At 36.2% G+C, this 26319-nt stretch overlaps 1 protein-coding gene across 9 annotated transcripts in view; it reads right to left on the reverse strand.

Annotated features, from left to right (window-relative positions):
* The window catches only part of NAALADL2 (N-acetylated alpha-linked acidic dipeptidase like 2), a 438092-nt gene that overhangs the window by 130276 nt on the left and 281497 nt on the right, over positions 1-26319 (reverse strand). For all 9 annotated transcript variants that reach the window (XM_035335008.1, XM_035335005.1, XM_035335007.1 and 6 more), the window contains one exon: positions 20098-20248. In XM_035335008.1, coding sequence (XP_035190899.1) covers positions 20098-20248 — 151 coding nt within the window. The remainder of the gene's footprint in view (positions 1-20097; positions 20249-26319) is intronic.

Here is a 26319-nt window from a genome sequence, read left to right on the forward strand (position 1 = left end):
AAAGAAACAAACATATATAGAAATACAGTAGAATGCAAGAAACCCAGGAATACAAATAGAAAAACGCATCGGTTATTACAACACCAGGGGTCAGAGCAGGAATTTGCACAAAAGGAATGTATCACAATTGTTACTGCCATGTTATTTCATACGTGTCTCAATACTGGTAGAAATAAACAGATGCTATAATTGAAAATTCCATTGACACTATTCCATGGAAGTGACACTTGACGTATTATGTGACTACCCCTAAAATACATAACGTTATTCTTTATTGTTACAGGTCCTGTATTTCATACACATGCTCAAGCTAGAATTTGCAGTTGTATAATAAACTATTTTGTGCCAATAGTCTTGTAAGAAAGTTGCAATTTGTCCTCAAATATCTGTTTTCTGCTCAGAAAATATATTTATAGCCACTCAGAGATCAAATATTGTTTTTCCATACACTCACTGCTAACAGCATTTCATTCTCAAAAATATTATGCTGTATGAGGGCACTTAAGTCATTGAGTCAGAACTGACTGAACGGTTTAGTTCTCCATCGCTGTTCATTTTAAGGCCAAAATTCAAGTATTTCTTCACATGATTTCAGATTACCAATTCATAATTTCATCTTACTGCCTGTGGTTCAACTGCAGCAAACAAGTCTAATATTTAAGTAATAACAGAACAGAGGGCAAAAATAATCCTTCAGTCTGTAGATAGCTCTGAGTTTTTTACTGCGCCTTTACTTCATATATGGCTTTTGCACGAACACCACTATAATCATTACATGGAAAAGACATTAAATACTGCGAAGCAAGCAAAATTTACTAGGTGAACAAGCACAATTACAGCTTTTCAACTATATTTTAAATAAAATTAAATTTTATTCAGTTTTGGCTAAATCTGGTGAAACAATTCTAAGGCTTGTTTACCTCTAAAAATCAACAGAAGACTTACCCAGGACTAAGTACAGAGAGGGCATTTGAAATATGTTCCATTACTTTCTTGATAGTTACAGAGATTTACTCACCCATCAGTGTTGAGTAAATTGTCACAAAGCTAGCTTCTGAGGAGATGGCAAATGCATTTTAGATGTGTACATAAAAGACTATGTTCTAATTGATTTCAGAGGAAACAGAAATGAAAGAAATAAAGTTCATTAAACAATTTCCCCCCTTATTTGTTTCAGTTGTCATAAAAATCTAATCGTACTTATGGGTGGCAGTTGAAAAAGTGGCTCTGCCTCTTGAGAGAGGAAGCCCAGAAAAAGGAAACTTGAAACAATCAATCACCCAAATTCTTTAACATATTAATATGAATTTGCTACAGACTAATATTTAATTTCCTTACAGAACTATCTTGTTCTTATAATTAGACAGAATAGGACCTGTATTGATGATACTTCAAGTATCTATGAACCTATATAACTTAATCACAACATTAGATTTAGAGTTATGTATGCAAATCTGATTGTTTAAATACTAATTTTCTCATCAGAACTTATTGAACAGGATAAGACACTTAGATTAATAAAAATAAGCCCTTAGATCCATTGGGTTAATTCTATTTCCTTTAAAATCTGTTCAATAATTTTCTCAGGCTGTAGGTAAGCTGATATTTCAAAGTCTGTGTGTTAACCACTAGCTCAAGTCCAAAGAAATAAAAGCAGCCAGAGACAAATCCATTTAAAATCCAATGAAAAGTGGTGTTTTTTCTCTTGCTAGTTGGAGTATGCTTGCTGCTATGGGCTCCCTATACTCTGGCAACTTCATTTTAAAAGGAGCTGATTTTCTTCTGTTCCTGTGCTGTTCTTAGTCAGCACAATACAAAACTCTACAAATACACACACACACAGAGGAGCTCAATTACTACTGTTTTTAAACATCTTTCACCTAACGTCAAGTCTTTTGTATTGTGCTCTCCGTATTTTGCATGTAATTGCATTTTTCAAAGCTGTACCTAAACATTTTCCACCGAAGGCCCTGACGCTCAACATGATGCTGCACTATGAGGGGTTGTGGACTCTCACCCTTTGACCCCCTGCAAATCCATTCTCAGGGAGGAATGAAGGTCCCCAGAGTGGTGGCAGAGCAAGGCACAGGTGAGCACGAGCATCCAGCGGGATTTGGGGTAGCAGAGCAGGACTGGACCAGGCTGGGGTAGGTGTGAGTGATGGGGAAGGATGACCCCAGCAGAAGAGGCTGGGGAGGGCAAGGCAGTGGGAAGGGAGAGCTGCCATGAGGGCATGGGGGCTCTGGTGGGGATGGAGAGGTGAGGGCCAGCCAGCAAGGAAATCCCCTAGGAAGGGATTATGCTGTATTCTGTGCTACAGAAAACCTGAAGGAAACACACAGATTAAGCAAAGGAGCAAAGACCTACATGGAAAAAAGTATTTTGGTATTTCTTGAGAATATACACATCATGTCCAGGGTTGATTTTATAAAGTCATTCAGTTTAGATCAAAAGCTTCTTAAAATCATCTCTGCGGTTTCTTACAGGTTTTGGAAAATGTTTCTTTTAAAGAAGTATTGCTTAGCCATATAGGGTCAGATCACATTCCGTGCACCTGGTGGAATCTACATCAGGTGCCTGCACACCCAGAAGTATGTTTTTCATGAAATAATTCCAAACCAACTTTGTTAGACCACAGGAGGAAATGACACTACCCACACCTATTCAACTCTATTCTTAGAGCAGCTCCTTAAAGACATGACTGATGTGTAAGAAATCCTGCATGGAAAGGACAAATTCTGTACTGAATCCTCCTTAGCCCATCTCTCAAACAAACACATTGAGATACACATGGCATCTATTGCGCAAGCTGACATAAATCCTTTTGTTTTCTCTCAGGATAAATTCCTTTTATTATGGCCAGATAACTTGACATTTTCAACAATGGTCAGCTACACCTGAACTAAGTTTGGAAAGTTCTTCAGTTAAGAAAAGTAAATAGTCCATTGAATAATCAGGAGATCGAAATAATTCAGATGAATTTCTGAAACTCGGAGTGCCTCTTCAGAGCAACTTTTAGAAATCTAAACCCCTCATTAGCTTTAACATCATTCTGTGAAGTTCTGTACTAAGGATACTTTCATCTGTAGTGCTTCCTGTCTACATACAATTCAGAAAGACATTTAGTGAAAGCTATTCCAGAGGTTTGATTGAGGTTGGCAGATGCAGCCATTCTATATGGAACTGCAAGTAACTGCTGGAAGGTATTTGTTTCAAATACAAAATACTGAGAGAACTCATTCAGAGACTCTGCAGAAGTAACACTTAAGACCAAATGCATTTTGAAAATATATTATCAGCTTGATAGCACAATTATCTGGCTTGGAGTATGCAGAAAGTCAGTCTTGCAACCGGAATTGGATTGTTGTGCCTTGAAAGTTTACAGAAATATTTCTGTTAAATAGTGTGTATGTATCTTGAATAGGAAAGAAAAAATTAAAGGACAACTACAGTACTGATTATTTATGATGATATTAGTCTTCTTCTAACTGCTCTGGCAATTCTTTACGCATGCAGGTGGGTTTTAGTTTGGTTTTGTTTTTAAATAAGCATATCACACAATATTATGCCAAAGAGTTGGCTCTGAAAAAAGTACAGATATGTCTTCTGGGACAAGTGTCTGATGTCAAACAAGATCAGACATTCTGAGAGACATTCTTGTCAGAGCACAGGCTGATAAAACGATTAATTACTTCAACTTAATAATTATTGATAATTCATGCTAAAAATCATAGGTTTAGTCAGACTCTAACGTCGTGTGATTAGAATAAAATGTCTGACGGTTACCAATAATGATCCCAAAAGACTGGCAACTTTTTCAGCAATAAGGGAGTTCAGTCTTCAACACAAGTCTGCATTTTAAAATCTAATTAAAATCTAATACTAAGAATTAATATGCAGCTCATCTGCACTGTTATAAAGTAACTTCTGGAAGGTGTATGCAGCTATTCTTAGGACACCCGGATGACGTTATCAGTTATACCAGGTAAGCTGGGGTTGGAAGGGACCTTAAAGATCACCTAACTCCAACCCCCCTGCCAGAGGTAGGGTTGCCACCCACTAGCTCAGGTTGGCCAAGCCCGATCCAGCCTGGCCTTCAACACCTCCTGGGCATCCACAGCTTCTGTGAGCAACTTGTTCCAGGGCCTCACTTCAATCTTTCCTTTCCAAGTAATACTGTATAATGTGTTACAAGAACTGTATAATCCGAATGTATATTCACAGTCAAAGGACCAGACTATTTCCATTACAAGCTATCATATTTTTACTGCAGTCGGTTTACACCAGCTTATTATTGACAACAAATATTCATATTAATGTTCTGAGGTCAAGATTCTGAAAGGGTATGGTGTTCAGACTAAAATGTTCTGAGCAATGTTCATTTTCAAAGAAATTTTAACCTTCAGTGAAATAAGGACTTAAAAATGATTTTCTGTAAATAATGGTAAATTGTTAATCGTACTTCAAAACCCTGAGTTAAATATCTACTTGTTATGCTTATTGTGTACATAATTACTCTAAGGTTGACATTCAGACATGAGCTTCATTATACTTTCAAAATTATCATCTCCACAGAACTATAACACAACGATAAGTACTTTTGGTACTTCTAAAGCTCAACATCATCACAGGTTGTTTTCAAATAGCAGGTTAACTGAACATAACTATTTGTTAATTATTTTGCAATATTGTACATAGCGGCAGCGTGGTATTATCTACATCAAATAACTTTCATCAACTTTCTGTTGTTTCCGACACGATCCTACTGAAACATACAGGACTTGGATAAAATAGGATTTAGTTAGGTACACCACTGCATATCCAATATTTCTTAAAGATCTTCAGAGAATAAGCAGTTATAAAGTTCAAACAGTCAGAAGACATGCTGAAGCATCCATTACGTACTTTTAAATTAATGTACTTAATTACTAATTAATAGAAAACACCAAGATACTGCTGATACTGAAACCATTTTTGTTCCTAACAGACATAATGTTTCTCAGATACCAGTATTATTACATACTAATACGTACACAGCTCTTTTTGTGACCAAGAGATATATTTCATTTTTCATAAACAGGTTTTTCATAAACAGTTACTTCAGTGAATGGTTTACAGATTACAAACAGGGACAATGGCTAAATGGAAACAAAGCATATATATTCCAAGATGACCCAACAATGCCAATCCCTAGAGCTGCTCCTTCCTAAAGCAAGGATTCAAGATTGCCTTGCACCAGCATAGCACCACTACCAGGTATTCCACTATAGGGTATTCCACATAGCATGCAGCTTATAAGGCAGAGGTGATTCCCTTTGCTCCACTACCTTAGTTCATCATTTCAGAATAAAAGCATGCAATTTACTAAAGAAAAACTGACAATTTTCTGCATGCAATGAAGAAATCAGAAGTAAAATCACAAGTTACATGGAGAATAACAAAAATTTAATACTCTTGCATTAAGAAATCATTAAATTATATAAAAGTGTATTTATATGCAAAATATATGTATTGGTGATTAGCTCCAGAATGGCATTAGTTTCTCTTCAAAGCAGCACTAGTATTCATTAAGTAAATAGATTAAAATAGCAGGTGTAGCAGTGAAAAACTTGTTCTACAGAGAATACTCCTGTTGACAGCAGTACAAGATTCCCTTTCAGTAACTGAAGGACTTAGCCTACAATAAATAACAAGTAATGAACAATAAATAGCAAAATGTCGGTTTGTAATGACAGGCTAAAACAAGCCTGCCTTTGCCAATGTCTTCAAAAACGCTTCCTGGAAAAAGCTTTAAATACACAAAAGCAAGCTGTATAAGGAAGAGCACAGTTCAGCTAACATAGCGTCTACTCTGACAGAGACTAATTTAGACAGCAGTTCTGCGGTTAACAAAACCAAATAAGTTTAGTTGGGTCTGAGAGATTACTATCCATACTTGGTGTAACACTGTAGGCTCCATGAAGGAGTGACAGATGGATGCACACAGTCTGAAATATTTTACACTAATAGCAGTGAAAATATGTGTGTAAAAAGTAAGTCAATCATATAGAAAATGTTGGTTAAATATTAGGTTAAAAACAACGTATTGCAACAGGGCAAACAGCATTTATCAACGGCTTAACAGAGGAGGAAGAATGAGCTCCCTCTGCCTTTCAGTGCAATTAAACTAAGTCTTACCAGGTAGTATGAAGATAGGAAACAGTGCCTAATCCAAAGAGAGGACAAGTTCTGTATGATAGTAGAGAAACAAATATAAGCAGAGGTCATGACAGCAGAAAAGGATGTGTGGACATGCATTGGCAAATTGAATTAATTCTCAAACACCCAACTTCAAATCGTTTTCTGAAATGCTGTTACACCAGTTACACAAATGTGACATTTTCATCTCTGTTCACTTGACCTAGCAGTAGTTTAGAGGTGGAAAAATTCTGACCGAACTCTGACCCTAAAGTCAACTGAAAACTCCCACCAACTTTAAACACAGAAGCAAAGAAAGCAGAGAAAGATTTCATTCAATGGCCAAAGGTACACAATTTCAGATACTTAATCAAAAAAGATCTCCCTTGTTATAATACAATTATTTCCCTGGAAGCAAAAATGTAACCCTTTTAGCTTATCAAAGGTATTATGATGGGGTCGAAAGCCTACAGGATCAAATATGAACTATTTTGTCAGTAATATTTTGTATTAAGAATTTCAGTGAGTAGCTGCAAATATTTCAGACTTGCTTTAAGAAACTCTTGCAGATCCCATTTTTTTTTAAATTATTATGCACATTCCTGCTTGAAATACAGAAGTGAAAGGAATACAGTCTTTTTGAGAACCATCTCAAACACAACTAAGAAACTTGCTGAAAACTACAACTGTTAAATTTAGACTGTAAAAGTGTTTACATTTCACATACAAAGATTTTTAAGGAATTAATTTCAAAAGATGCACTGAAGTACAGTAGAACTGATTATAAGAACTGTCTTCAGTAACAAATTTATGGATTGGTCATCTCAGGACTGCTAAAAATATATATTTGAGATAAAACTATGTGCCATGCTAGTAAAACATAACTTTTACTATTTGCTTTTATCTTGGATGATTAACTATGGCTAAGATAGTAGATGACTTAAGGGACATTTTTTACGACATTATTTATTAATGGCTTGGTGGAGGAAAACTATATAGACTACAAAAGGAGTAAAAACATTTTTGTAAGAATTGTTCTGACTGTGAGGGAGAGAGCTAGGCCAGAAGAAAACTGTAACATTACAGCAGTTTGTCTTCCTCTTGGAAAGGTGAGGTTTGAAGAGTTTATTGAAAGCCTGAAGAGCCTCTGAAGCTCAGTTCAACCACTACAGAATTCTGCAGACAACATTTTGATTGTGCCTCTAAGACTTTTTCTGCTGTCTTGTCAGCCAGTTGTCAAACATCACTATCGATTCCATTTTTGACTGGTACAGATTATACCTAGCTTCAGTATGTCCTTTTTGTCCATCTAACTGATTTAACTTCAGGAACATGCTCTGTTCATCTCGTCAATGGACAGAACAATTCAAAAACATTTCATCAGTTGTACATTTTTTTTTTTTAAATCTTCTAGTTAACACATTTGCTCAGTCTAATGGCCAATGAATGCAAAAGATGTCACCTTGTAAATCTACTTATCAACATAAATAGAGATTGGGCATTTCTGTCATCCACCTGAACATTCCTTGAGGCTACAGTTACCTCAGTGGGAGGACTGAGGAAGAATTTGTTCTGAACACCACCAGGAACTCTGAGAAAATATACTGGGGTTTGCTTAGCCCTAGAACACCAACCATAATTTTACTCTTCAAACAATTCAGACTGCAGCAGGAATGAAATACTTTCATCCCGGAGGGCCTCATAAAGCATTTCTAAATGGCTTTCTAGGGATGGGATTGTTTTTACCAAGGAGTGTTCCCTTGAAGGACTTAACAAAACAAAATGTTTCCATCCTGCAGGGTGGAAATCAGAGCAGGTTTTCACCCTTCTGAGCTGTCCTTCCCTCTGTTATACTGGTATACTAAACTAAATGTCTATTTGGAGAGTGCTTTAGCTTCACTATCAAATTCAGGACACAACAATCAACACAAAAACACAGTGGTAAAGAAACGCACTACAAAGAGGTCTACTAAGAGAACCAAGGCATCACGGATCATCAAAAAATCAGGTCAAGCAATGGACAGGTGACAAATGGATTAAAGATCATCACTTTCATCAATAGCTGCTAATCTCCTAGTAATACCTTAACCCCAAAAAACAGTCACAGGAAAGAAATGATTTTGAGAAATCCACAATTTTATGCTTATGTCCTTTCCCACACCATTCCTGTTACCCAGATAATTAAGTCATGCTGTAACTTTGGTGATGCCAGATGTTAAGGTCTAACTAATATCCACTTTAATTTTAACTTATTTTTTTCTTGTAAAAATCAAATATTTTAAAGCATTTAAGATATGGGGCAGGGTAGTTTGCTATTATGTTCTATTTTTATTTTTTTTTTTTTCACAAAAACACAAAAGGGACAAATCAATACATCTACTAGTGTATCAACTCTCTTCTTTTTCCAGTTTCATAATCTCTCTAAATCCACGCAGCAAATCCATGAGTGCAAAAGAGAAGCAGCATATTCTAATGGACAAAAAACAATGACTCCTTAAATCAGTGTCTTTGACTGACCTGTTGGTTGGGTAAAAAAAAAATCTTTCTCCGCTCTGCACATCTCTCAGACGAACTTGCAAAACAAGAATAGTAAAAATCCCTTTCTTCTGTTCACAAATTCTGAAATCCCAATATTTCCCTTTAAACACGACAACCAATATCAAGGCACTTTTCTATTTTGATAGAAGAATGATATTAACATGTCAATAATTGTTCAAAATTGCATTTATATGTATTTATTTACTTCCAAGACTTCCTAGATATATAAGCCATGATCGATGGCTTATCATCAATTTGCTACTCAGAGTATCAGTCAACCATTTAAAGTGTTGTTTTTTTAAGGAAATGATAAATTTTAAAAGTTTCATTCTTCATTGATATTTTTTAATATACTTGAATTTCTATATATTATCCATATTTTTATCTATGCTTAACCTGCAAACCTGTACCCTGAAGAGTCCTTCAAGTAATCAGAATATTACAATAATCAGCAGTTCTGCTGACTTTCTAAAAATCAGTCTTCCATAATCATTATTTATTCAGCTTTATAACTGCTTAATATCACAGTGCTTCCTTTTAGTCATTGTTGATTAATGACAAATTGAAACGCATCATGTGAATCCTCAAAGAATAATGAAATTATATCTGCATAAACAAAAATAATGAAGTATGTTTCCAGTATCACCCAGTAAACAAACGCAAATGCATTAATGAAACTTTCAGAAGCATTAATGACTAAGATGGCAAGACTCTTGGTTATTGGACAGATGAAGTTCTTTCGCTTTCCCATCTATTCCCATTTTAATTTATCCTTTGCAGAATTTTGGGAAGGTGAAGTTTGGCAAAGGGAGTATAAAAAAATCTATAACAATTTAAATGAATAGCAACTTCTCTGTTGAGAGAAAAATGTTTTCCAGTTGTTTTTATTCTATGAAGTTGAAGAAGAAACCAGGTCAAAGAAATATTTTCATAAACATAAGTTTTGTAGAAACAAGTCATAAAGAACATGACCAAAACACATGAGACATTAAAATTCCAGAATGGGCTCTGCAAGAATCACAGAGTTTTTAACTTGGAAATAAGTATAGATTTGTATGACTAAAAATTACTTTATTAAGATTTATGTTACGATTTGTAAATCTCTTGCAGTATTTCTACATCTGCTTTAGGATTTGTGTCTCTATTATAGGATTTGTAATTCAACTTTTCATTTTACAAAGCCAATGAAGGATGTAACAAAATCCTATCTTAAAGCACTGATTTCTAAATCAGGGTTTCAGAGTTCAGAATTATTGGTCCATTGTATAAATCAAGGGATAAATCCAAACTCTCAAAACACAAATGCATTTCATCTCACCAGATGAAATCGCCATAAACTCAAAAATTAAAACTGAAGCTATAACTTCTAGAAAATGTTGACCAGCTTAAGACTGTTCTTCCTGTTAAGTGTTTTAAACATGCTTCTCTTCCATGCTTTGATATGTTCTACTATTAGAAAGAAATAAATTGAAAGCTTTTGTAATTTCCAACAACTATGAAACCTACTTAAAATCTACAAAGGTTTTCCCCTTATGTGTACTGTTTTGGGATTATTATGCTTTTTAATTACACAGCAGAAGTTGCATTTCTAGGTTTGCAAAAAAATCTAAAAATAGTCTTAAAAAATTATTTGTATAACCTTTATACAACTCTCCTTAGACCTGATTCACTTAATTTTAACTCAAGAAATACTCCACTCATACCTTCTTCTCAAACCCTACAATTTCTCATTCTGGGGAAATTTAAAAACATTCCACAAGATATTCCATGCCAGGTGATGTAGCTGTTTTTTCAGTGGATTAGTAGCACATATCACTGCCCAGAGGAATATTTTGCTTTTTGCCAGCACATCTCAAAATCACATTTAATACAGCGATTTTGGGAAGAAGCAGAGGTAACTGACAAGGGAACAAGCTCTTAAGCTTTATCTCACCCTTGCTCTGTATTTACTGCTATGAAAAATGCAACAGATTTTACACAATGCAAAAATTACTACTGTCCAGGTTTTAAATGCTAAAGGTTTAACAACATGTGGTTCAGTTCTATCAGAGCATGTGAAATATTGATGAAAGTCCCTCGCAGTCCTTCATTAAACTAGGGTTGGCAGAAATCCCACCATGGACAAGTTGAAAGACTGCTGATTCTGGAAATCAGGAAAAGTACCTAAGCACTTTAAAACACGAGTAGGCCAGCTGTTCTAAAATTAGTCTCCTTGTTACGAGCATTATACCAAATAGGAATAGATTGTCACCACGTGTCAGCTTTAGCTGACATCTGCTGCAAGAAAAAATTACCTCCCAAGTAGAAAGCATAGGCATTTGTTCATTACGTATTTTGTAAAGGGTGGTCCCTATAGCACACCATTATGAATAGATATGCAAATCATTTATATTAATATTCTAAAACATCTATGAGTTCAACAAGGTTTCAAATAACCCAAGAGGCTTCACTCTTTCTTCACTAACTCAATAGACCCACCTGTCAGCTATGTAAAATTAATATGTAGGAAGTATAGGAAGTTGCACACATTTTGTGCACATACTTGTCCTAATTGGACTTGAAACAGTTATGAAAGTTTCAAAGGTTTATTCAAATCATTCTTGTAGCTTTGTTTTGCACATGAAAAACGTGTCAGATAACAAAAGCATCTGGCAACAAACTGACTATTCCTCATTCTGGCACTACCCATCATACAGCAAATACTCTCTGGCACCACTGCATACAGGACTAGTCCAAAAGCACTGAAGAAAGAAGTTCTGTAAGCTTTGACTGTCTCTTTCACTGACATGTCCCCGATGAGCTTCTTGTGTAACACATTTGTTACAGACTTCCTCCCACATTAATGAATTTTTCTTGTGCCACACAGATGGTATCTGGCCATCTCTATTCCCGAACATTTATTTCAGTGCTGCTCCTTGCCCAAAATGAAGCTCAATGCTTTCACAGAACACTCATCAGAGAATTTTAAATTGTTTTGCTAGGGGAAGAGGACGGTTTTGCATCAAAACAGATGCAGTCTCTTACATAAAAGTCTTGCAACATTCTAACAGCAACACTAGATGAAGTAGAGGGGAAGCTCCTATTATCCATGGGACATCACCAGATGCAATGACCTATTTGACTGCTCCAAACACATTTTGTAAAGCTGCCACAGAAAGTACCATTCTACCATCATCTACCACTATTCTTCTGTATCCAGGTGCAGAGACAAGGAAGATATTTAACTTGTGATATTAAGAAGCATAGCTGAGGGAGAAAACCACTTATGAGAGCACTAGGTACAGCAGATGTAAATTCACCCATCAGGGTAAGGCCTGATGGGCTGGGGCCACCAAGTGATGAAGGAGTCATATCATTGCGAGGCAATGGGAAGAAGTCCATGAGGACTTGAAGAAAGCAAGTATCACTTCAGTTTTCAACAAGGAGGATCTGGGATTAGCTTTACATCAATCCCTGGGAAGGTAATGGAGCAAATAATCATAGAAACCATTTCCAAACATATGAAAGACAAGAAGGTGATCGGGAGTGGTATGAATGGAGTTGCAAAGGGGAGATAATGTCTGACCAACCTGATAGCTGTCTACAATAAGGCCAGCAAGTTTGAAAAAATACAAAACTTGGAGGAGTAGCTGATAGACTAGATGGCTGTGCTGCCACTCAGAGGGACCTTGATAACCTGGATAAATGAGTGGCCAGAAAACTCATGAAGTTCATCAAAGGGAAATGTGAAGTCCTGCACAGAGGAGGAATATGACTGCACCAGCATGTGCTGGGGGCTGATCAGCTGGGAAGCAGCTTGGCAAAGGGACCTCTTCTCAGTCCCCCTGACCATTTTTCTCCCTCTCAGTGCAAGTCTGAAAAACCTGTGAAAAGTACAAGCAAAATGTTTCTGAAAATTGGCCAAAACCAAGTTGTGATGAGTTACTTTTGTCTTTTACCACTCTGCAGAACAATACTATATAATATGGATAGTGAACATTTATGAAATGAAGAAGAATTTTCCACATCTCCATTTCATGATGATTAGTTTATCTTCAGGGGGAGTTTCTATCTGTCTCAAAGTAGGAAGAGGTACTATTATCTTTTTAATGCAGATGCTGAATATGGTTAGCAGTGGGCTGGAACCGAGATCATGTTGAATTAAAGATGGTTTGGTTTATTCTGGCTTGCAGTATTCAAACTCCACTAGCAAAATTTCAATTATAAAACTAATTGCATCTTCAGTTGCTTAAACAATCAGCCAGCTGACTTTACAGTGCTCTTGATACTGTGCAGGTGCACTTGCAGGTGTTAACATTGCAATATGTAAGAGCTACTTTGTAATATCTCAACTTGAGCATGGGAGTGCTAAGAGGATAAATTACCATTATGTTACATATAAACACTAATATGGCAAAGTTAACTAATCTTTATTAGCAAATGTAGTTCCTTCATCCGTGCATATATAGCATAGCTACTATTAACTAACCTGTATTAACAAATGTAATTCCTTTATCTGTACATGTATATCTGCTATCTATGGTATCTTCCCGAGAGGGCTACTAAACTGCTTTATGGCCGCTCTAGATCTGACATTTTTCCCTTTACCTTCAACGTGGTCATAATTATTTCTTGAATCTAACGACAAACTGCATTTTATTTTGAAACAGTATTTCTGGCAATTACAGCAGCATTAATAAATAGTATCACCTACCACAAATGCCTGCCATATACTCGAGGCATTATCTTCAAAATATGTGAGTAAAACACAATCAGCCCCAAACTCCATGTTTTTATTTGCTTTTTATATATACATTAGGAAAAAGGCATAAGTAACAATGAATTGGACCCATTATATTCAAAATGTTCTTGCTGAAACAAAAATAAATTGATTTGGGTAAATTCAAAAAATAATAATAATAATGGACCTAACAGAAAACAATGAAGAAATTATTTTTCAGGTTAATGAGTTAAATAAATAATTAAAAACATAGAAAAAAGCACTGATCTACATTCAACCAAAACTGAAATGTCAGCATTTTTAGCATTGAAGAAAATCACACATATACTTTGGTTCATTCTGCAACACTTGCATTTCACACAAAATAAAAATGCTATCACTGAAGCCTTTTTCTCTTTTCCCTATACTTCATCAACTTTTAAACTTACTAGAAGGTAAAAGTTGTCTTTTCCCCCCCCCACCCTTTCTGCATACAAAACTAAATCATAAATTCATCTTGAATTCACAAATACATTCTGCCTTCAAAATTTCTTTTAATTGAATTTATCTCTTCATGGAAAAAATACCAGCCAGTTTTAAATCTAAACTTCCTGAACAGTCATATTGAGAGAGATGTTTTTAAATATCGACAAATACCATTTTTCAGAATATATAATACATCATCTGGAATGTGACAATAGCGATAATGAGACTCAACTATTAGCAAAAGGGAAAAATAGGCCTAGGATGCTGAGGTAGCTTTACTATTGCCAGGCTTACGTTTCATACACAGACATCTTGGAGAAAGTAAGAATGAGCTGAAGCCCATGTTAGATTTCTGTTACTTTTCTCTCTCCAGTTCCCCCGCTGCAGAACCAGAGTTCTGGAGCCTGCAGAAAGAAGGCCCTTTCTGGACCCCAAAACACCAGCACCACCACTGCTGCTTGCTTGTGATGTGGAGGTGTCATCCTGAACTTGAGATGAGTCTAAGCAAGTGTTTCAGTTGCAGTGCACAAGAATGTGTTCATAGGCTAAAGTTAGAAAAAAAACAAACAAACAAACAAAAAAAAAACACAAAGTGTTTTGCATTCTCTGTATTTTTTTTTGTTTGTTTGCTTGTTTGCTTTTTATATAAACTCACATTTAGCATATGAGTGGCTACACAACAAGTGGTCCATGAAATTGGCCTCTAGCTGACAGTCAGTTCTGAGCTAAGCTGGTTCTTAGAATATACCATTATATACTGTTACATGAGCAAATGCACACCTACTCATCCCTCTACCTTTACAAACAAACGTACTTCCTTTCCTTATCCATACACAAAAATTTAGTAAAATATTTTCTCAATACTCTGTGTCTTGGATGTCTTCTCCTTAACACCACTCCTACATACAACTGGAAGTGGTATATGGGAGTGCAAGGGAGCCCTCTCAACACACACACACCCTGTTCCCCCCTAGATGCTACAAAACCAGGCCCCATCCCAAATTCCCAACCCTTGGAAAGACAACTGATTTCAGCTAGATTCTGCAGACACGTGCTTTTGTCGTAGCAGGTTCCAATCCACCAGGGTAGACTTTGTGCTATACAGCGATGTCGGCTGTTTCACAAGCTTATACTAAAAGTAATAGCTTGCTCGCCCAAAATTATGTTGAGCTGAAATATGATGTGCTAGCTGTCAGTCAAGATATGAAAGGATTATTTTTAATCATGATTGCACAAGAGATTTAAATATGCTAATCTCCTTTTTGAGTTGTGGAGCTTCAAAAATGTAATCTGGACACCATTTAAAATGCTATTTTTGTTGGATGAGTGACAAAATGGCTTTGCTAGAAAACATTCTGTAGGAAGTCAAGGCTGTTCGGTATTTGAAACTGTCTGAAATGTCAAAAATACGGTGGAGCCTTCTCCAATTGAAGATTAAAAAAAGCCCCACAATCCTGATGATAGTCTGGATGGAAAACTGGATGTATGTATTCTGATAGAAGAGGCGTCAGAGTCTTTAGGCTGTATGTTTTCCTCTTAACTAATTCTGCATTAAAGAAACTGTTGTTGTTTGTTTGTTTTTAAGCAATTTGGTGTTTACCACTTGCACATTCCACTACTTAAATTCACTTTTTTTTTTTTTAATTTTGTTTGAAATTGAGATAAGTTATTACCATATGGCTCAGCATTTGCAAGAGTCTGAAGATGCAAATATTACCAGCAAGCTTCTGCAGCCATTGGCAGTCATTTCTCCCTATCCCTACCAATACTTTAATTGATAACATCACTACATTTGCAATTATTTTTTTTTTCCCTCCTCCAATCTAAAATTACAGGCAGCTTCAGCAGTAGATAAAATGATATCAGGTTTTTACAAGACACAATCCACACATTCAAACCGAGGAGCCGAAAACATCTTGATGACCAACTAAGTTTCTCAGTTTTTAAGTACACTGAACCTGAATTGAAAGCTAGGGAGAAAACAAAAACAAAACCCACCAAAATTCAGACCATGTAATTTGGTACTTAAATACAAATTTAGTTGTTTTATTTTATCCTTCCAAATCTCAAGAAGCAGGTTGCGGATTCAACCATCTTTTGAATACTTAGTTTTGGAGATACAGAAAATCTGCTGAAATTACTACTTACTGTGCTGACTATTCAAGACTCAGCATTTCCTAAGGATTTACCTCAATATTGTACCACCATTTTTTTTTTTTTTTTTTCATGCAGAAAATAACACAGTGTATCTGATATAGCAGTGGAGTTGGTAATGATAAAGCGTAGGGGGGTGATGACAACCAGCAAAAATATGTCACAAAATGAAATGATCAAGAATATACATCAACACACATAAACACACATCCCTTAAGTTAAATGTGGGGCTGCAAATTTTACTTTCTCCCCAGCTGCTTCTCCCCAGCTTCAGTCTGGCCTAGAACAAACCCAGACCCCTTAATTCTCTGAATACAGACCGCCATTTTGTAGCTTCACACGTCATTCATCTGGTTGCACTAGCAGAAAGTAAACACAAATTTTGGAGAAAATAATAATAATAATAAAAAAAAAAAGATTTCCAACGCCATTTCCATTTCTACATTACTGAAATAAAGTTAAAAATAAAGGTTAGTGTGAGAACTACTCGGACTCTTTAAGCACAAGATCTGTCAAGGCCCAACAGCATTCGTAAGTATGGGACCAAAACTCCACTGATTCCTTGTCCCCTCCTATAAGTCAAACCCTTTCGGAAATGTTTGAGTAACACTAGTGTCAGCTTCCCTGCGTGAATGTGAGGTTCATTATTCACAATTTTAGCTTTTTTTTTTTTTTTTTTTTTTTAACCCAATCCCTGTATTATTGCTCACACGAGTAGCTGCTCATGGTGACCTGAAGCATGGGCTACTACCGAACGACAATTTTTAAAAACACCACTTTGCCTTTCTGTTATAACCTCTGCTTAGCAATTCTCTAAAACAACAACACACTTGAAACATCAGATGATAGCAGAAGATTATATTTCAGAGATGTTAGATTTCAACATTTTTAAGGTCACAGCATTTACTATGATACTGTCTGAATTTTACCTGAAATAATATCTAGTCCACAATGGCACAGATACAGTTCCTATTATGAGGTACCCTACCTCAGGGGCAGGGATCAATCAATGCTCATTGCAGTGACACTTTTCTGTTTACATATATTCTATCCATATTTTTGTTTACTGAGCCATTTTCTGTGTGGAAACATTTTTGATTTAAAACAACTCTGAAATATAGAAAGGAAGAAACATAATGCATCTCTGCCATACAAAGGTAGGTGAAAGGAAGTGCAACATTCAAGAAGTCAAAATGGGAAAAAAAAAAAAAAATAGTAAGTGAGGGAAGTCACACAAGCTTAACACTGTTCTAAACTTTGTTTTCAGAATACCTTTTGCCACGTAAGTCTCTTATTACCCTCTCAAGCTTCTTAGTCACATATCCTTAATTCCTTGAGTCTCAACCACTGGATCAGTTTCATTTCAAAAGCAGCAAAACAGAAGGAAGATTTCTAGCAAGGACAGATCCAAGTCTTGAGAAATCAGGAAGAGAAAATGATGCTAACAAATGTTCATGGGATTGTTTTAGATTTGATATGACATAGGATGGGGAGAGTCTTATGAGCAGAAAAATCAAATTATCAAATAAAGCTGCAAAAAATACGTGTGTTTGACTTTCTTTTTCACATCAGTACTGTTTTCTGTTTATTAAACAGAGATCTAAAATCATTCCACTCATAGATAGTAGGAATCCAAACCCACCCTCAAGCTATTTCTGTACCTTCTAAGATTTGAGCTAAATCATGAAAGCTCTAAAGTCCTCTCTGAATTATGACATAAACCCCATTTCAAAATGTTCCCAACTTTGAGATCTCTAAACTTTATCATTTCCCCAGGTTCCACCCCCACCCCCCCCCAGGAAAATGTCTGAAGTACTCCAATATTCTGAAGCCACAGAGAAATTTGTTTTCACTCTAAAAGAATTTGAGAATCAGAAGGCAGCAACAAGGAAATACACGTCTCATGCATTTTATTCACCTAATACAAACTTTTTATTTACTATCATTATTTAGAAAACTGATGATTATCACAAAGATTATCTCAACCACTACCTTGGGATTGCTTATATCACTAGGCACTTCCTAGTAAAAGGGAGAATGGTGTTAGAGCAGTCCCCAAGATTGTAATAGTAACAGTTATTTTGGCAATGTGTGAAGTGCAGATGGTACCAAAGACGTGCCAATAACTTAAGCGGGAGCTTCCAATAAAATCTCTTGTAGTGCACGTTACAGTCTGTGAATCAAAGTGATATGGGTAACCCTGGGTATCTGGCACTTTTACATTACATGTTGTCTGCTTAACTACCTTATATGCAATCACATCCCTCAGGCAAAAGTCTGTGCTCCACACTTCTTGTATTTGTCCCAGGCATAAGTTACCTCTAACCAAATTTATTCAGTGTCCCCAGAGAAGAAAACCACCATCAGAAACACAGAAATTACTTCCATCTGATCCACCTTCCAGTGACAGAGCAGTAAAAAAAAATAAAAAAACAAAAAACACTTTCCCCAAGTGTTCCTTTGAGCCCTTCCCAGCACATCATTGCATTCAATGACCAAAACATAAGTGATTTTAGGAACATGATAGCCTATTCCTGCTTATGAATGGTGATCAGAGATTTAAAATCACAGCTAAGCCATGCTAATGATTCTAGTGAAAACCATTTATGCACTTACAAAGATATCACCATTTTCCATATAATCAAGCCCCTTTTTCTCAAACTAGAGACTGGAATTCATGCAGTCAGTGAGATCATTTACTGACAACAAGCCCATGCATAACGTTTAGACACTGAAGTGGCATCTTCATGTTGGTGTATGTGTTTTAATTAGCTTTTACTTTTCATGTAGGGTAAATAAAACATTAAGAAGTCAGCCAGACAGATAAACAACAAACTGTTTTTCAAATAGCTCCATGAAATGAGCAAGAATAAAGCTTGAAGAGTGTTATATTTACCTCTGTAGCTCCCAGGGCACTTTTAAGAACACTGGGTCAGGTACACTGAGACACTGAGAAAATGTGCAATTTCTTTCCCACTGAGCTGTCAAGGCATTCATGCTGTGAATAGCTAACACCCTTCTTTGACAACCAGGCAAATATTTCTATTTTCTGCCATTCTAGTCATGAAGTATCTCAGCGTTGCCTCAGTTGATTTAGTGCCAATTCAAGTCAGACTTCAGATGTCTGAGCTAGTAACTGGACCAAATATTCTTGATGAAGCCTTGTCACAAAGTCAGACTGCCGCTTAATACATTTCCAAATAGTTAGATAGTAAAAAAGGCTGTAAAGCTGAAAAGGTAGCAGACAGGCAGAACACGCATCCACTAAACTGCTAGAACAGAGATTAAAGCAGAGCATACAAGTCAAATAGGTGGCCTCTTTATTGCTAGTATTGCTTAAAAAAACACACACAAAAACAAATCAAACAAAATCCTCCACCCCTAAACAATTAAAAACGACTATATTAATTCTTAAAAATCAGTTTATTTTCCATAATTCAAAAGTACATTTATTTACAGGAAAATCATTAACATAATTGATAACCGAGTCTCCCCAGGCAGAAGTAAGACGACCATAATTTCTCCAGGTGGTAATGGCACAAATATGTTATAAACATTGCTATTAAATCTTTTCAAATATACATTTTGTATTATATTGCTCTTGCATCTATTGACCAGAAGTTTACATTATCAATACCATGAAAGAGCAAGACCAAATGAAGGGAAGAATACCTCTTCCAGTGTTCTTTCAGAACAGGTCCAGCGGAATCTGCTCAGAAACCACCAGTATTACCATTAGTAATTCATAATTCTTTTTTCATCGGGGTAAGAATAAGGAGGCAGGAATAATGGTATACTGTGTGGAAACACAAATACATATAGCGACAAAATAAATTACTTTGAGAACAGACTGCGCCAAGAGTTTGGAGTAAAGGACTTCTGAGACTGTACTCTGCCATTTGAGCTGTGTTGCGTTACACAGCACGCCCTTACTCTGGGTTTCCAGTTCTGTCAGGATTTGATCTAGTGTTTTAACTCCCATGCTTATGATCTGTGCAGAATTAAAATGTGCATTGACTGAATGTGCCTTACACAGTACTTACCAATACTGGCATAGCCAGGTGTTGATGGATCTCCTCCACTGTTCAAGGAAACCATAAAAGCTTTATCAGCAAGATCCGTAGTCTTTGGAAAGTCACAAGGATCAACGTAAAGAAGAACACCACCAAATCCTGCGTCTTCTAACAAAGAAAGCTGAGGGAATAAAACATGGGTGGCTTTTAGGAAAACTGTCAGAACACATTATTGTTTTAATTACTGTTGAGACAGTGGCTTTATCATACATCAGGCTCTCACTCTAGATGCTCTAGACAAAGAGATTCAGTACAGTTCCAAACTGCTTATGATATAAATAAATCAGCTACCCTTTGAAAAGAAAACAAACAAAATCAAAACCCAACAAGACTGAATCATGGTCATCTTTCCCAGGTCATGCCAAAAGGTAATTTCAAAGCCTAATAACACAAATACCTCCTACTTATAAATGACATGTAGCATGTTGAGGAAACACAGCACTAACAATTGCATTTGAGATTTGCTACTGATTTACATCTTCACCTCTGTTATTGTGATACTGTCAGACAAGGTTGGCGTACTGAATATTAAATTCGGGTGAGGTATTAGCCAGGACTATGCTAGATACACAAAGAGATATGAGTGGAGACATCTTTCTCCCTAATCCTTGGACATCTGCTTAGACTTACAACCCTGACATACTTGCATGGGATATAATCTTGAAAACGTCTCGTTCAAACTAATCTCTTTAACACATCTTGAATATCTCTTCCAAATTTTCCATACTACTAGAAATGTGACATTCCTGGTTAGTTTACTTATTCAAGGACATTGACATGTCTTGCATAGGGTTTCTGGACACAGTATCTCTTCAATAAAAAGAGAAAACACGAGTTTACAGGCCATTAAAAAAAAAAAAAAAATGAAATAGTCTAGCTTACCCAAACCTTGGAGTCTGCCTCCTGTCAGACAGAGCTTTTATTCTGTTTCATTAGAACATCACAGCTTGAGTTGGTAATGGTAATTAGCCTTTTTGAAAATCTATAGATCTGGTGCGGCAAATCAGGCAAACTTTGCCAAACTCAAGGACAAAAGCATCCAAGCACCAAAGCTTGCAGCAGCACATAGATCGATTTTGACTGAAAACAACTCAGGCTTTCCCTTTCATAGGGAACTGAAAAATAAAAGGATTTTATTCTGAATCAGATGAAATTGAATTGTAATGTGGCAAATATCCCCATGATACAAAAGGAACGTTCTGTGTAATGCTCTGCATATTTGGAATTGACTGAAGACTACAACAATGGCACAGAACTACATTAATTCCTCAGACAGAGGTAATGCTGGCTTTTAAGGATTATCTTACTATTCACTATGCTCTACTGATGACTTTCCAAACGGCTACTATGAAGTCTGAGGAATGACTGCACATGCTTCTGAACTACACAGCTCAGATTCTGTAGGAACCTGAGATCTTGTTATTATACCTCCATTTCCCACTTCAATTGCCTTCTCCTTCTTTTAGAGAGTTTTTTTTTTTTTCTTCTCCTGAATATATTTTCAATTATATATTTTCAATTTATCTGCTAGCTATAGATTTTAAGGAAAGTTTATGCATAGTTATTTTTGGCTTTACAAGCATGCAAATTACATGAATATATGGCATTTGGTTTAAGCCTCAAAAGCATTCCATGTTCAGTTTTGCTTTTCTTGAAAGCTGAGACAAAAAATGCATAGAAGTAGCAGCCTGCTTTTTGTCATCTCTAAGGAAAAACATCTAATACTGCAATTTGCCAAGACTTCCACACTGTAACCCTGAATTCAGATAAACACACGTGAGTGAACTGGTGAATCTTGTGTAATGCTATGTATTTAAATAAACAGTGCCTAGATGAAAAGGGATAGTCACTTTGAGAGAACCCTGTTGAGATGAATACAAGTAGGCAAAAAGAGAATGCAATTAGCAGAGATTTTTTAAAAGGTTAAAAATGCATTAAGAGCTTTACAATTCTCCAAACTGGTAGGTCAGTTTATTGTATTGTGCTGTTCCCACGTCCTGTTCTGATATTTAGCAAGAATTTGATAGCACATTATAAAGGGTAGGGATACACTAAGAGGAGGAAGATTCATTGTAGCTAAATGCTACAACGGTCAGGACTGAAAATATCAACTGTCTTTTCCTTTCAAGCATCCATATCCAGAATCCCTTTATTCATCTCTACTTGGTAGCACAGAAAATAGGGGGAAAAAAAAAAAAAAAAACACACAAACATTTATGCAGTCATTTAAAGATATATATGTATATTTTAAACTTTGCAGTTAATAGAAATCGCTATTGAATTTCTGTTTCACTCAGAGAAGGCAACTACAGTTATTCACAAAATGCAGCAACCAATGTTGCCATGGCTACAATCTCTAGTGAGAAGTTGTGTTGTACATGTGAGATTATGAAACAGCTTTCAGATTTCAGCTATAATTGCTGCTTTTTAACTTTCCAACAGTGATACCACAGCTATGCCAACAAGAAACACTTGCTGTTCTTTCCATTTTCATCTTAAATAAGTCAACACTGTAAAAGCCATAAGGTGTCCCAACACAAAACATTGAAGGTGCTGCATTTTTTACATGGCTAAAGATTGTAGATGAAATCTTTCAGGTAAACTGTTACACAACTACTCAAAGCAAAGGATTATTTTAGACTGTAGAAAGAACTAACAGCAGAATTTGCCCCTGACAGTGTTGGTTGTATGCCTCCTCCCTCTCCCAAAGCTACAAACATCTCAGGATAAAATGGAAACATCAGAATGCTTGAAGATAAATCAGATGCTGGTGCCCATGGATAACCCCTTTGTTGTCTATGGCTGCTCAAATCCTCCTTCTTATACAAGGCTTTAGAGACGCATTAAAAAAGTAACTATTTCAATCCAGTGTATTAAAATGCCCCATAAACGTTCTGGACTAGGTTTAATCTAGTATGAAATTCTGCTTTACCAAAGGCTCTGCCATGTTACTGGGGATGGATCAGCCTTGTAAACTGTACACCTGGTAAGGCATCCTTAAATCACTTTTTAAAGATGGTGTGTTTGAGGCAGTGAAAAGACATTTATTTTAAGTAGTGGCTAGTGATTTTTGAAGTCTTTATTTTACTCAGGATGGTTAATGATGATTATGAATACATCAAAAAAAAAAAAAAAAAAAGATGCAGGTAACTGGATTATACCAACCAACCAACCATGTGTTGAAATAGCTCCTCATTATTAGCAATTCTTCCCATACTGATAGTGCCAAAGGTAGGTCAAACTACACAAGAACCTTGCTGTGCAACTGTCGGTCAACAGCTCTCCACCTCTGTGAAACACTCTCTGCAATCAGTCATGGTGTCATATGTGGATATCTACAGTATCAGCAGTATCAGTGGTTTGTCTTCCTCTGTTTTTGGTGCAAGTTCTCTTTCCCACTTTATCCTTCCCTAAAGTTGCAATGGATGTGCTTTATAGGGTATAATATCAGCCCCATTATTCATAAAAAAATCCCTGGTTGTCTTTAATTTGCTTTCTATGCTTGTCCATTTGTGAGTCTAGAAGCACAGTAATGACTGAACTCATTAGTTGGCACGGAAAACTTGTTTCACATGAGGTGCTATCTCAGCATATTCCTGCAAATTCACAGAAAATGGGATACTGAGTAGAGAAGAGGCAGATCCTGCTAATGCACCACGCTAAGAAGGCATTAATAAAAGTTGGAGCTCACTCCTTAATGGAACAAAGAAAACCATACGAAATCATGAGAAGAGTGACTGATGGAAAAGACTACAGGAACTTGGACCACAAAGTAGACACCACAAAATTCAACCTTGACAAACAAAGCTGTGAAAATCCTGTTCTCCAACCCACGGAACACCCTGGTCTTTCTTCAAAGGACACGTTATGTAAGATAATGCAGCTGAGTACTGCCCACACTGCCTTACAATGCCATATAACAACTGACTTTGGCACCACAGACAATTCTACCCTTATTCAAAGGATGCGGTACTACCACTGTATCTGGGAAAGCTAATTTAAAATACAGCATCTTTCAAGTGCACTTCACAGTTTGTATGTACACTGATGAGAGTTTTTCAGCATGTGATAAACCAAACTGGTGCTCGAAAAACATGGAACAGATCTCTTCATTTTACTATACGTTCCCTTCTGCTACATTTAACTTCTCCTCAATACTATGTTCAAGACAAATCCACTGAACTTTTCTTATTAGATGTAATTCTGCTTTCAGCTGTATTACACAAGCCTACAAACTTTCAGTCATTACGTAACGCTTAAAAAGTATCAGTAAATAAAACAATATAAATCCGTTCCGTACAGGTAAGATTCCTCTTAGATCTAGTTCTCACATAGTTCCACACACACTATACAACCATGTTTCAGATTAAAAAAAAAATATATATATTTATATATATATATGAAAAACAACATGTATGAACCTGTGACGTATTAGAGAAGAGAAAGTCTTCTAGCGGAAGAGATTTTAGCATGAAGATTAACAGTCAGTAAATGATAAATATGTGAAACACAGGAGGCAAAACATTCTGAGCAATTTTGAAAAAAAAAGTCACAATTCAATCTATGACAAAATTCTGACTGATCAAAATATTAATTTTAATTTAATTAATTTTAATTTAAAGTAAGTTCATTATTATGTGCACATTTGGAGTCTGGTGTTTATAGCTGGAATAATACAATTGTATAATATTCAAATGACTCTTAAGAGTTGTTTCCAAGAATCAACAGCTCCCTCATTAAGAAAAGAGGAGAACATGTATCTTATAAAAAAGGAGGTTAGTGTTTCTTGGCTTTAACCTTTTAACAGCATCCAGAAGAACCTCACACACGCTTCAATTTTTCCTGAAGTTGTTTAAACTACTCTCTGTTTAAAATCAAACTTATTCATACATGTTACCAGGAGCTGTATCTCCTATTGTAATTATATTTCAGTGCAATGATCAACATTAATTAGAGAAATAACTAACCAGTTTTTAACTAGTGCATTTTTCGATTCGTAGAGCAATGTGCAGAAGACACGCTTCATTAATCTGAGACACAGCTTTACTAGCTGGACAGGCTACAAGTTATTAATTATTCTTTTCTAGTGAAGTTCCAATTAAAATCATGAGGCTCTGAATGGAAATCCCATCTCATTTTACTAATTGGCAGTAAGTAAAATTACCAAGCAAGGGTAAAGGGCCATTTAAACTGTTGGAAGACCTCACTGACATAATGTATTTCTATTTCTGAAACAGATTGCTTGAGTAGAAAAATACGACTTCACATACTGCAGATTTAATTACATGCCACTGTCCTCTCAATTACCTACGATAATACAGGCTACTTGGAAGACACAACAGTACCACAATCAAGACTCTAGGAGAAAAAAAAAAGATACACATCTACATTTTTTACACAACTTTTCCAACTTCCATATTTCTAACAAATAAGATAACAAAGGTCCATTTTGGCTTCAGCTTAATTTTTGAATACTACTCCATGTTTAATCGTGCTGCTACATTTCCCATCAGAGGTCCAGGAGCAATAGTGAAAATAATTTAGTGGCAAAATACCATCTCACCAAGTTTTGACTTTTACTGATCCATCCTCAAGGTACTGTATTAGTAACAATACACTAATAGTAAATGTAGTGTAGTGTAAATGAGTAAAATTCAGTAGCGTCAATGAGATAGAGGACATAACCCGTTTAATGGCTGACTCCAAGGGGATGATGAAAGAAATGTATTTTTCCAGTTCAGCTCAAAACTGTCCGTGTCTAAGGAATGGCACTGTTAGAGCACCCAAATTTCACACAGAAGTCCATCAACGTTGTATGATCATGGATAAGATGCTATATAATCACAAAACAAAAGAAAAAGGAAAGCAAATACAAGCAAGACTGGCAATCAGTATTTGGAATCACAGTAGACACGCAAAGAACTGCAGCTTCTCTGATGCTAAGGTGGGAGTAACTCACACAAAGGGAAGGAATAAAGTGTTGAATAAAACAGAGCTACTATAAGGCAGATCTCAGTGTGGACTGAGAGCTCCCAAGCACTGATATCACAATTCAGCCTGTCGTCCACTAGCCCCTAAGACAGAAGTCAGAATGAAATAACCTCTTGAGATTTTTTTCCCCCACCATCTCCAAACCCCAAAGCAGTTTGCTTTAACCCTGCAGTCCTTGCACAGCAATATTTTAACAATGTA

This window comes from Oxyura jamaicensis, chromosome 9, assembly GCF_011077185.1.
Source record: "Oxyura jamaicensis isolate SHBP4307 breed ruddy duck chromosome 9, BPBGC_Ojam_1.0, whole genome shotgun sequence".
NCBI lineage: Eukaryota > Metazoa > Chordata > Aves > Anseriformes > Anatidae > Oxyura > Oxyura jamaicensis.